Genomic DNA, 13,381 nt, shown 5'->3' on the forward strand with positions numbered 1-13,381 from the left:
TTCAAACAAAAGTGGATGGATATGATAGACGCTGCGAAATGGCATAAGCTCAAGCTCAATTGGCCACTCAGCTGGTGGCAGCTAAAGTTATATAATGTAAAACTGAATTTTAGCAAACCTCATCTGAATACAGTGAAACTTCCCATGCATAAGACAAGAATATTCAGTTAGTTTAGGGAGGGCTCAGTTTGGTGAACCAAGATACAATTATTCTGATACTGTTTATAACATTTATGTACACTAATGTATCTAGAAATAGATTCAATCTGTTTTTTATTGGGTTTTTTTGTACATGTGCGACATTTATTAATTATGTACCTTTGGTGAGGTCAATATGGTGTTAGTACTGACCTGGTAGAATCAATAGGGTCAGTATAATAACACTAGTCTTAAGTACAATTTTTTTATTATAGATCATAGATGACAAATACTTTCACTTTTATTTTCAATGAAAACTTATTAATTCATACCTTTAAAATCATTAATGAAGCATTTCTGAAACCCGTCTTGGTCATTCTTTTCCTCTATAAACGTCCTACATTTTTCATCTTCGGTGATTTTATTAGATCCAGTAGATCTGGTACGAGGATGGGACCCCTGTGAAAAGATTAATTTCCTCATATTATTATTGATAATGATAGCAATACATATGATACAAGAGTGAGCGCTCCAGATAACTTTTACTTCTCAGTTTTCAATATTTTCTACTGATATGAAAGGTTAATTCATGTTACAATACATAGATCTAAGATATATAATGTTGATTAATACTTTTGTTGCCTTTCATTTAATTCAAGCATTTTCAGCAATAGCAAAAATGTGATCCAAAATTCTTGTCACATTGTTGAATGTTTGGACTTTTTTTTATAGACAATGTCTTTCTCAAAATCAAAACACAACATACATTTTAAATTAAAATGGTTATGTTGTATACAGGGCCCACTTAATTAATTGGCCTAAAAGTAATACTTCTCGTCCATGTTCGAGTAACACTAGGTCCGGGAATCAATCGTTTCATGTTAAGATAAAGTTCAGTGATTGTTCCTACCTATAACTTGTTATTTCTTTGATATATATGTTTTGACTCCTGTTCAGACTTCATTCCCTTCTGCGATAATGCAGAAATGTATAACCACTGTGGTTGTCCCTTGGAAAGCGCCATTTTTTTCAATTTTTGTTGCTATTCATGATCATATAAATGCTTTCAATTAACACGTTTATCTGAAAAGTGTCACTGGGACATGAATTATAATCTGCTAAAAATTGGATTCCGAGTCTGATTCAAGTATCCGGATTGTGCATGTGTGATTGACGCAAGTATGATTATTTTGCTTGTGATATTTGCGAAGAATTGTGCGTAAATACGCATTCATGCAGGCTATCTTAAGTAATGTACAACTAGTCTATTTTACAAGATGACCATAGAATAATTATATAAATGAACATGGTAGTCAGTGCATTCAGATAATATCACTTATTAACCTTTCATTATTTTCGAGTAAATATAGAAAAAAAAATTATGTATGTAAATTATATTTGATGTTCGTACAGTTCTGTATTTTAATACTGTACAAGTTTTTATGAATGTTATACAAGAGATGATTGGTATGTCGTGAGCCGCGTATTGAAGCAGGTACACAAGGATGTAGTTTTTAAGTCCTATTATTCTCCAACTATATAGGGTCATGTACCCAAGGACTGGCCACAATTGGTTAGTTTATATCGACAAGGTAGCACTCTAAAGTAAACTAGACAAGCGGCTTTTGCAAGATGCGTTATTCAATCAGGATAATGCTCCTGTTCACAATTGAGCCAGCGGCTGAGAAAAGGGCCCTTACAGATTAACCAATGAAAACGGAGAAAACAAGGGAATTCCATGACGTTGAAACTTGTCGAAGTTTCCGTGTTTCCCGCCGTCCATGTTACGCCACTTCAGAATGTTTCGATGCGCAAAAGAAATATTTAAGTGATAAATATATTATTTTTGCAGGAAATAAACTTATTTGAATATTATTTTGAAATATCTAAGCAAAAACTTGAGTTTTAGGTAGTATTTACGCCGTTCTAAACCTTTGAAGCGAAGGATATATTTAGATCTTAGGGTTTCCCCTGACTTTACAAACATGTGCATACGTCACACACTTTGACAGGAAGTAAACAGACAGAATACATTGAATAGTTGTCGTCTGCCGAAAGTATTCCTAGTGCTTCGGAAAGTGTTTGGTGCAAAACTAGTTCTACGATGTATTTGTAAGCATGTCTTATTTGCCGGTTGATTTTCGCACCATCGGTATAGCCGATGATTCGACCTTAGAACTGCAAATCAACGAGGAACTCAGCGATTTTTTCCCTCCACCTTCATCACCGCCATCTGTGTTAACAAATTCTTCCGAAATAGGTCTACGTTCTGAAGATTTAGATGATTCAGACAATGATATTGAAGAAAAGGATGAGGTAGGTGAGAATGATATTCTTGGAAGTCCTGTCATACAAAGTAGGATAAGAGATTTTATTCGTTGCGATAGCGAAAGTGAAAACGAAAGCGAAAGTGAAGAGGTTGAAACTTGCAGCTGTTTTGATGTAAACACGGACTTGATCAGCAGTGTTGATGAAAGGAAGTCGAAAAATAAGTGTCAATGTTTACGTCAGTTTCGTTCCAATGACGTTGTAGAAAATCGAATAAACGTATCTGCAATGGACAGTGAAACGCGTGATGTGTTGATAATGGGTCAACTTCAGGCTTGTGGGACTAGCAAAGGTGAAGTGACCAAGCAGGGAAAAGACAGAAAAAGACATAAATTTGACTATCAATTTATGAATTCACCTGTGTGCAAAGATTGTTTTCTGTTTGTCAACAACATTGGCGACAAACTATTAAAAAACATTAGAAAGCATTTGTACAAAGAAGGAGCAGTGCCCAGAGTCCATGGAAACACCAACAGGACACCCAAACATGCTGTCAATTATAATGATGCTCAGCAGGTTGTGAAATTTATCACAAGGTAAGATTTCAGAATTATCATCACCAGAACTTAAAGTGGTTATCTAGATGTAAAAGGTTTAGTCAATTATGGAGAATTGTCCTAGTGTGATTTATTTTAAATGTTGAAAAATGAATTGTAATTATATGTACATGTATTTTTTTAACTTTAGGTTTGCAGATCAATTTGGTCTACCTCAGCCAGCTGCACCTAGGGGTCGAGATGACATTCCCCCAGTTTACCTTCCTGGAAAAGAAAGCTACAAGACTGTCCACCAGCAATATGCAGAAGCATATGGTTCTAAAGATGACAATCGAGTCCTATCAGAAACTACATTTCGAAGGTATACATTAATGAATATTTAAAAATAATAATATTAATTAATTCTTGTGCAAAAATATTAAATTTATAAACTGATGTACACTGTGGCATTGGCTGTGGAATGTGATATACATTTTGTATTTGTTTCATTACAATTAATTATATAATTATTTTCTATCAAGGTACATACAAATGTAGAAGACATGTTCAAGTACAGCACCAAGAGAAATGTCTTGTTCAGCTGTTAAACATTATGTAAGGTAAATAGTTATGTACCTTACATAATGTTTAACAGCTGAACAAGATATTTCTTTTGGTGCTGTACATATACATGTGTCCTCACAAAATAAAAATACTGGTGTGACAATAATCTGTCATAAATGTAATGTTTGCATTTTACTTGTTGGTATTTAAAACAAGACAGTAATATATGTCTTATGATGGAGAATTATCAATACAAAATTAAAAACTGCAGTAAGCAAATAGATATGCATTTGAAAAGTTATCAATAGACTGAAATATTGATTGTTTGTTCTACATAGCACATTAACTGATACATATATTTTGATTATTTAAACAGGATTTGGCACAGAGTTGTTCACCACGTGAAGTTTATGACTCCACGCACGGATGTATGCCATAAGTGTGAACAATTTCGGGATTTAATCCAACAGGTATGTTAGAATATCTTTAGAATACATGTAGTATGTTCATGATTTCCCAGCTGTTTACCATGTTTATCCAGCTTAAGTGAGTTTTTTTGTAAAGTCTCAATGCAAAACTATAAAGGATTTTTTTTTAGTTCCAAGTACTGATAATGATTAAAAGAATTTTTCTATAAATTTGTCTTAATTCTGTAGTCACAATACTCCATTTGTCATATCATATAATTGGATTTCTCAGACAAATAGGAAGTGAAAACTCAGGAATGTGTACATCCACGTGTGGTTTATATACATGTATGATTATTTATTCAACTGCAGATTTCAAAAATTTTGTGAATAGCCATATTAGAGTGTTTGGTGAGAATATGCTATATGATTGGCATGTATATATTTCAATTATTCTACAGTCAAGAACAGAGGAGGAAAAGTTGTCAGCTACTGAGGCATTCAGTGACCACATCAAGTCAGCCCAGAGAGAAAGAGATCACTACAGGAGTGTATGTGCTGCAGCCAAAGAGGAACTTGATGGTCAACCAAGATCAGAGAGTCCTGTCACACCTTGTTCAAAGGATTTGAAGAATGTTCATTACACATTTGACTTTGCACAGAGTGTTCTTCTTCCGACACATTGTAGACAAGAAGGGGCTCTTTATTTTTTGTCTCCTTTTAAAGTGAACTTATTTGGTATTTGCAATGATGGAAGGACATTGCAACATAACTATGTGTTCGGGGAATCCCAAAGTATTGGTGAGGATGGGCAGTAGAGCCATTCTGCAAATTCTGTTGTGTCCATGCTTGATGACTTTTTCAACAAACACAGTGAAGGAGAGGAAGTGTGTCACTTAAATGCTGACAATTGTGGAGGACAAAATAAAAACCACATCATGACAAGTTATCTTTCATGGAGAGTAGCCAACAGCCTACACAAAGAAATTAATTTACATTTTATGAAACCATATCATGCTAGGTGTTTGGTGGACAGTTTGTTTGGTCTAGCCAGGCGGGCAATTCGCCGTACAGATTGTGATTCCATGGAGGATCTTAAGCGGACTGTGGAACATTCAACATCACACAACCGTGTTGTTCTGTATGGAAGCCAGGAAGGAGAGTGGCAGTGGAGAGACTGGAAGACATTCTTCAAGCCAGTGTTTCGGGCAGTCCCTGGTATCCAGACATTTCATCACTTCAAGTTTTCTTCAGAAAGACCAGGTAATGTTGTAACATAAAAAATATAAGTCCCCTTTAGCCTCTTATTTTAGTAAAATTCTTCATCATGTTAAAAATTAATCAATTACTAATGAAGATATGGTAAAGATTTAACTGTTAGGGGATAATTAATGTACATGTAGTTGGGCTAGTACACTCTGATGTCAGTTCACCAGCTGTAGGAAAGGGAACTGAATGACCAACCTGTATACATAAAGATTTCTATACTTAAAAGATGTTTTTTTCTATATAAATGCATTGTATGTCTTAATTTTGTAGATAAAAAGTAGATAATCAGGAGGATATCGGGTTTAAAATTTTTTTTATTGATTATGAATTTTAATAGCTAATCAGTTTTGTTTTAAAATTTCAGGTGAGGTTTTTGTGCGGAAAGATGTAGGTTGCCCGGAGACAACAGTACGCCTGCTGAAGAGAGGGAAGTCTGTGCCGACTGGTTTGCCAAGCAGACTGGAGCCAGCAGGAACATCCTCAGCAAGGTCCAAGTATCTTTATGGAAGTATTCGACAGTTTGTGAAGGATCCCCACAAGGATGAGTTGTGTCCACCACCTCTTACAGAGGAATGAGCAAGATAGTCAGTGGCCACATAACATTGCATTAATTGTTTCGACAAATTTGAACAGTTCAGCTCCTTTCAGTGTTACACATGTATTTATAAAATCAAGTTTTACAATGTAGTCAAAGATTTCTTGTGTTCTAATTTATCATCTCAATTAAATGTGTAAATTTTATATAATGTGTTACGGTATATCTTTGAAGAGACATTCTGTTTATATTCATAAAGTGAACTCTAGTAGGAATGAACAATGAAATCAATTTCAATTCCAACTCAACTCACAAAATAAGTTGTCTTCTCACAACTCTTGTTTTAAACTGTGTTTTATATTGATCATCATGCAATAATCATCAGTTCTTTGAAACCAAGGGGAAGTGTGTAAAATGCATCTGGATAATCACAAAATCTCTTTTTGGTACTAGTATTTGTTTTGTATATACAATGTATATCCAACTTCTAAATGCTCTAGCTAGTTAATAATATGCACAGGTCTGTATTTTTAATATTGGTAAATATTTGTGTAAATAAGTATATGCTCCTATTTTTCATGTTATTAAACAATTGAGTTTATTTGTTTGCAAATTTATGAAAATACAATGTTGTACATAAATAAACAAAATCATATTTTAACTGTTCAACCTTTGATCTTTGTTTTTTAACAGAAGAAGGAAAAGCTTAGTGGCTAGAGTGATGATATACAGCAAATCACCTCTGAATAAATTTAAAGCATTTCTTTCCATCTCATGTGCAATAGTTGCCAGTTGCTTGTGATAGTTTGGCGGTTTTTACTTTGGTTTTGTTCACCATTGAAACTGGCACAGGAGCTGAGGCATATGAAGACACTACTCTGTAACAGTGATGCTGTTATTTATAAGCAATCATTGAAACTTTAAATTTACCTGTGTGTCAGAGGCAATACTAATGTTTGGTTATTGTCATGCAGTTTGATAAATTCTGCAAACCTTGAGGTACAAACTAAGTTTTCCAGAAATTCAAATCACAATGTTTGGCCCTGTACCAACTATTCAAAACCACAAATTTGTACAGGCATTAATATACGAGAGACAAATACTTGTGTAAGATTAATTTAACCATAAGCATTCAACACTAAAACTGTGTTTAACTTCCTTGGATAAAGCAAACAAAGTGAAATATTAATGTCAAAAAGCCTAACGACATCATAGAATTATTGACGACGTCAGAAAAATATTGACGACGTCACAAAAATATTGACGTCATATTTTCTTTGATAATTTAAGAATAACTATGTAACGTTCAAACTGTGATTGTGTCGCCAATGATTAAGGTATCAAAGATTTTTTTTGCACCATTTTAATCACAAATATCTGTACAATCAGAAAATACAAAAAAGTGATAATCTATTTTTTGACCCATAAGGGCCCTTTTCTCAGCCTCTGGCTCAATTGTCATTGACATGGCTGCTATTCACGATTGTGGCTTTTAAATCGATTTCTTCATGTAATTTCCGATAGATGAAAGTCTTATGGAGCAAGATCAGGTGAATATGGCAGATGCTCAATCAATTTTAGAAAATTTAGGCTTTCGTGGATGCCCATTTCAATCAGACTGCTGTTTAGGAAAACACCACTTCATGCCATAGTGATAAGCTTACAAAATCTAAAAGAGATCAGTTGAAAACTAGGACAAAAAAAGTTTATGACAGACAAGACAGACAAGACAAGACAGACGGACGGACGGACGGACAATGTCATAGCATATGTGTCCGTTCACTCCCCTTCCCCAGAATTTTTAGAGACACCCTTGTATAGAGTCTTATGTGTTGACTGGACAAGTAAGGTACCAAATTTTTTTTCAAATTTTTTTTTTACAATATTCACCTGCAGTTTGTCAAATTGATGTCCTTTCTTCTTTGGCATGTTGCTCACTTCAGCTCAGTATGTGGACTGCAGTAAAAATGTACTGCTTCTGAAATTGGAAATAAATAAAAATTACCAATAAATACCACCAAGGCTATGATTTTATATATGTAAATTTGAGAACAGATTTGTTACTGACTGCAGGGAATACTAGAACTCCTGTTGATAAAAGGAATAAACTAAATAGTGGATTAACCAACCAAACTGTTTGATTGGGTTTTATGACACTCAATTAGAATTTAACAATAAGAAATGCATAAATTATAATGGCTATATATAATGGTCACTTTTTTCGACCAGGGACAAGAAATGTGTAAAGATGTAACCTATTATTCATGTACATTAGATAGCTCTATTTGTTGAGCACCTGTTTCAAGTTTGGAAGGTCATTGGTTTGAATCCTGGTCTCACCTACAGGAATAAATTTTGTAAACAAACAATAATATATATCAATACACTTTTTTTTCCAATTCATTGAATTCAATTGTTGCAACAGGCAAAAATTACTCATGTCTACAGATGAATTTTCCCTTTCATTTATGCCCTAGCTAGCCTAATAAAGTTTCTGATGTAATGGAACTGGACTGGATAAATCATCGACAACCAGCTGGTAACCAAGTGGTAGAGTACTACTAGTTTTTGTCTGGAGTTCAGAAGATCCAAGGTTCAAACCCTGGCATCGCTGCTATGTTTCCTCTTTCTTATGTTACACTGAAATACTTTTTTGTATTGTAATATAAATCTTCCTTGGCCTGGGGCATTCTAGAGTTTATTTGCCATCTAAAAGCATTTATATTAATTACAAAACCATGCACAACCATCTTTCTTTGTTGCTTCTTCCATGACTGGACAAAAACATTCATGGAAGTGAAATAAAGTTGACTTCAGCAAGTTAAATTTTGAAATTATTAGATGTACTGATGTAGGGAATTTCTCTTTAAGCATGTAATTAGCTCAGCATTAGAGCATCAGACTGGAAAGCCAAAGGTACAGTATGAGCCCCAGCTTGATTGCTAGTTTTGCAATACATAGGCAATCCATTAGGCATGTACTGTTTTTTTGGGAACTTTCATAATTCATTTAAATGATTAAATAAGTAACTGTAGGTCAATTTGAATTCAATCATGGTTGGATTATAAATTTCTACACATTTGCTGATCAACTAAGACAGACAGCTTTACAATGTCAGATGATAACATGATGAACTTATTCATTGGTGTCAGAATAAAAAGTAACAAGACTTTAAGCTAGCTGAAATATCCAATTACCATGGTATACTGTGATAGGTACTTTTTATTCCAGTACCAATATAACCTCTACCCATCCACTGACAGCACTATCTTTATCATTAAGGCCTAATTCGTCCTCATATTAGGCTATTACTAATTCACATTTACTCAATTAAAAGGATGAGAAATAGGTCTATGCATGTTTTTGCGATATTGTAGCTACCTCAAGAAAGATCTGGTTAGTAATCTTCTCCTTGTAAATCTGTATTCCAGGTACGGAATAATCTTGTCCAGCGTTTGAAATAAATTGAAATAAGTCCAATGATCACGACAAGCATAATGGCAATAAAAGTAAGTGCTAGCAAAATTAAAACCAGGAGCAATACTAATGTTTCCCGACTTTCCATCTTTCAAGTTCAACTGTGTTGTCAAGCGATTTCTCTCAGCTACATGTAGGCTACCGTCCCTTGTAGTCTACGTAAACTCTCAAATCAAAATGAACAGGAATATTCTCATAAATTTACGAAGACAAACTTGTATCCGAGTCGGTTTCCAAATGCTGCAACAAAGATCGCTAGCGGACGGTCAAATAGATACAATTTTTTGGTTTCAAACAGTTCCAAATGATCGATTCCCTTGAAAAGGCAATATTCAACACATGATACGAAATCAGCAAGTCCATAAAAATGAATAAATCCAATTGCCCTTTTAGATTTCATTGCACGTCCATGTAGCCTCTCCGGCAAAAATGCTGAGCTGTCTTTTCCATCCCCGCGCGCGCGGAGCACACTATGTAGATGGCGACACCTGCAGGTCAAACGAGCCAATTCTTTATATAGTCGGTACATATTATAACAAAACAACATTAGCTCTAATGAGCTATTAAAACCAAAAAAACATCCAAGTGTATTTACGTTATTTTGAGTTTTATGGCTTAGATTTGAAAGATATTAGAATATATTTTGTTTTAAATTGAAAAACAAAGTGTGCTATTCAGTGGCGTAGGAAGTCGTCAAAAAGTGGGGGGGCACAATTTTTTTTAACCTTAAATTTTACGCACTAAACAAATCGTATGCCATCTCCGCAAAATTAGCCAATAATTATCATTTCAACATCCCATGATAATTTTGATAATTTATGTAGTACAAAATAAGTTATTTACGCAAATCAGAATATATATATATCAAATATAGCAAAACATGAATCACCAGGCCCGGCCAGGATTTTCGAAAGGGCGGAGGGGGGGGGGGGGGTCCAGTAATTTAGTAATAATGCGAGCGCCGTAGGCGCGAGGCGATTTTTTTTTGTGGGGTCCGAGGGTCCGCTCAGCGGGTCCAGGGCAGCGCCCTGATATGGGGTTCAAGGGGGTCTAAGCCTCCGCGGAAAATGAATATAGCACATTTCCAATAATTCGGGATCAGGCGCGGATCCAGGAGTTTTCGAAAGGGGGGTCCAGTAATTAAGTGATCAAGCGAGCGCCGTAGGCGCTAGACGATTTTTTTCCTTTTTGCGAGAGGTCTGGGGGCCGCCCAGCGGGTCCCAGGGTGGCGAAGCCCCCCTGTAGATCTGCAATCGAAAGGGGGGGGGGGGCAGTAATTTAGTGATGAAGCGAGCGCCGTAGGCGCAAGCCGATTTTTTTTTTGTATTTTCTCGTACCTGTCGGTAATAAGTATCACTCTATTCACGTTAAAACCGCGCATTCTTCTTCATGTTGTGTTTCTGTATTTTTCTCATTATGAACTCAATTAACCCCCCCCCCCCCCCCGCTTCCTACGCCACTGCTATTTTATCCCCGAACAAAGGCAAACCGAATAAGAGAAAGATGGATTTATATCAGCACAGCACTGGATCTAGTTAATAACTAATAATATTAAGTAAGATTGAAAATATATTTTGTACTAGACAATAAAAGTATATATGTAAGCAGAAGTAAGAATTAATCAAATAGCCATGTTTTGTTTCTTGTAGCAATGTGTTTATATATGTGAACGCTCGAAGTAAAAAAAAAAAAAAAAAAAAAAAAATATATTTGTTTTAAAAAATGGACAATTAGTAGCCCAGCCAAAGTTTCTATAAGCTTAGGGGTTTATTTGAAAGAGCCGCGATTATCTTTAAGTTGGGAAGTAAACAGACGTACGTAAGAAGAATAAAAGTGTACGGTTAGATATGAATAATTTGTGATAAGTGAAAATTATTTCTGTTTCTGATAAGAACAGAGAAATCATTCCTCATAACAGAACATAAGAAACAAAACCTATATTTCCTCTTAGGTAAAGATTTTAAATTCAGCTAGATATCGAAAACGATTTTTAACGCATTTTTGCCTTTGAAATACAGAACATTATAAAACAGGTAAAACAACAAATAAAGAAAACCGATAATATCTCAAATACTATTTTTTATTTCAGACATGGAAAGCCAAAATTTAGTATTCCTTTATCTCTCATGTCGAAACAAATAAGGAGACACGATATCATATTAAATACGATTTTGGATTTCTGGAAGGAAACACCGAAACTTAATGCAATCATTCCTATATCTCTCGTGTCCCCACAAATACCGAGAACCGATATTATCTCTAATACATTTTTGATTTCGGAAAGGAAACACCGAAACTTAATGCAATCATTCCTATATCTCTCGTGTCCCCACAAATACCGAGAACCGATATTATCTCTAATACGATTTTTGATTTCGGGAAGGAAACACCGAAACTCAATGCAATCATTCCTATATCTCTCGTGTCCCCACAAATACCGAGAACCGATATTATCTCTAATACGATTTTTGATTTTGGGAAGGAAACACCGAAACTTAATGCAATCATTCCTATATCTCTCGTGTCCCCACAAATACCGAGAACCGATATTATCTCTAATATGCCTGCCCGCCCGCCCGCCCGCCTGTGATTGATTGTGGTGTATGAATGATGATGATGATGATGATGATGGTCTTTTGTTACGTTGTTTGTGGGCGAGAATGTGTGTACATGTTTGTGTCAAATGTATTGTAATTGTGGATAAAAGTATAAAAAAAATATATATTAAAAAAGAAATGAAAAATAAAACAATAGGCCCGGCCAGCTAGGATTTTCGAAAGGGCGGAGGGGGGGGGGGGGGGGTCCAGTAATTTAGTAATAATGCGAGCGCCGTAGGCGCGAGGCGATTTTTTTTTTGTGGGGTCCGAGGGTCCGCTCAGCGGGTCCAGGGCAGCGCCCTGATATGGGGTTCAAGGGGGTCTAAGCCTCCGCGGAAAATGAATATAGCACATTTCCAATAATTCGGGATCAGGCGCGGATCCAGGAGTTTTCGAAAGGGGGGTCCAGTAATTAAGTGATCAAGCGAGCGCCGTAGGCGCTAGACGATTTTTTTCCTTTTTGCGAGAGGTCTGGGGGCCGCCCAGCGGGTCCCAGGGTGGCGAAGCCCCCCTGTAGATCTGCAATCGAAAGGGGGGGGCAGTAATTTAGTGATAAAGCGAGCGCCGTAGGCGCGAGCCGATTTTTTTTTTGTATTTTCTCGTACCTGTCGGTAATTAATATCACTCTATTCACGTTAAAACCGCGCATTCTTCTTCATGTTGTGTTTCTGTAGATACGAATGAATGTGAATTGAATTTAAAATTCTTTAGTAAAATTTGTACTTTACGTTTGCTAATACCGATCATGTTTTTGAGAGATAAACATGAATGTCGCGTTTTGTTATACCTACCTGTTGATGTAGTTACCGTTGCTGAATTTTCTGTCTTCTCAAGTATATAGTGCAACACGTTCATTCCCATTGAAAAGTGTTATTAGTATTTAAGTATCAATCTTCAGAAACACTGTAGCAAACAGTGCTGAAATTGCTAATATTGCAGAAATGTCTACAGGCATTGTACTCATTTTCTGTGAAAAAGATGATAACATGAAACAAGTAGAGACTTGACTCAAAAATATCTAAATCAAAGTCACAGCAGAACGCAACGGCTTCGTTACCTTCATATTCATTTAAAAATAGTATCATAGCTTTAGGAATATCCATTTTAGCTGGTCTCTCCTTCAAAAGTCTTCTTCAATACCAGTTATTATTTCATTTGTTCAAAACGTTTTATTGACGGTGAATCGGTATCACTCTGTCCCCACGATTCCCCAAAATGAGAACACAAATGAAAATCTAATGAGAACGCTATTGATCACATGCTTATGCATGTGTTCAAAGTAAATGTTCAAGTAACTCAAGTATAGAAAGCTACATCTTAAATAACACCGCACTTTTAGTACTTCGATGAATGATTTAGGACCCACCTAGATTATGAACTTTGATGGATATTTCATAGAACAAAATAAATGAGTCGAATAATGAATTGTATGATAACTAAGTTGAAATGAAAAGTATCTAACGGATAACTATTTAAAAACTATAACTTCTGGAGGAGCATGCAAAACAGTATCAAGACCTATATATATATCAGTAAACGAAAACAGAGCATAGGATATCTATATTTATGTCTCATTAATAACGTAGACTT

General features: G+C 35.5%; 2 protein-coding genes across 2 annotated transcripts; both read left to right on the plus strand.

The window, feature by feature from the left end:
• The first annotated feature begins 1,901 nt into the window (after window positions 1-1,901).
• On the plus strand, window positions 1,902-4,761 carry LOC117345170. Its single transcript, XM_033908173.1, has 4 exons — window positions 1,902-3,002; window positions 3,154-3,324; window positions 3,883-3,976; window positions 4,375-4,761. The coding sequence occupies exons 1-4, from the start codon at window positions 2,257-2,259 to the stop codon at window positions 4,729-4,731; spliced, it is 1,368 nt and encodes a 455-aa protein (XP_033764064.1). The 5' UTR covers window positions 1,902-2,256; the 3' UTR covers window positions 4,732-4,761.
• Window positions 4,731-6,383, plus strand: LOC117345171. Its single transcript, XM_033908174.1, has 2 exons — window positions 4,731-5,176; window positions 5,547-6,383. The coding sequence occupies exons 1-2, from the start codon at window positions 4,759-4,761 to the stop codon at window positions 5,756-5,758; spliced, it is 630 nt and encodes a 209-aa protein (XP_033764065.1). The 5' UTR covers window positions 4,731-4,758; the 3' UTR covers window positions 5,759-6,383.
• The last annotated feature ends 6,998 nt before the right edge of the window (window positions 6,384-13,381 follow it).

The sequence above is a fragment of the Pecten maximus genome, chromosome 16 (genome assembly GCF_902652985.1).
Source record: "Pecten maximus chromosome 16, xPecMax1.1, whole genome shotgun sequence".
In the NCBI taxonomy this organism is placed as follows: Eukaryota; Metazoa; Mollusca; class Bivalvia; order Pectinida; family Pectinidae; genus Pecten; species Pecten maximus.

Bases quoted from the DNA above. Each gene is read 5' to 3' on its own strand.
- LOC117345170 (XM_033908173.1), top strand. From the start codon at position 2,257: ATGTCTTATTTGCCGGTTGATTTTCGCACCATCGGTATAGCCGATGAT. The intron at 3,325-3,882 runs GTATACATTAAT...TTATTTAAACAG, and splicing joins TCAGAAACTACATTTCGAAG to GATTTGGCACAGAGTTGTTC. The intron at 3,977-4,374 runs GTATGTTAGAAT...ATTATTCTACAG, and splicing joins TTCGGGATTTAATCCAACAG to TCAAGAACAGAGGAGGAAAA.
- LOC117345171 (XM_033908174.1), top strand. From the start codon at position 4,759: ATGCTTGATGACTTTTTCAACAAACACAGTGAAGGAGAGGAAGTGTGT. The intron at 5,177-5,546 runs GTAATGTTGTAA...TTAAAATTTCAG, and splicing joins GTTTTCTTCAGAAAGACCAG to GTGAGGTTTTTGTGCGGAAA.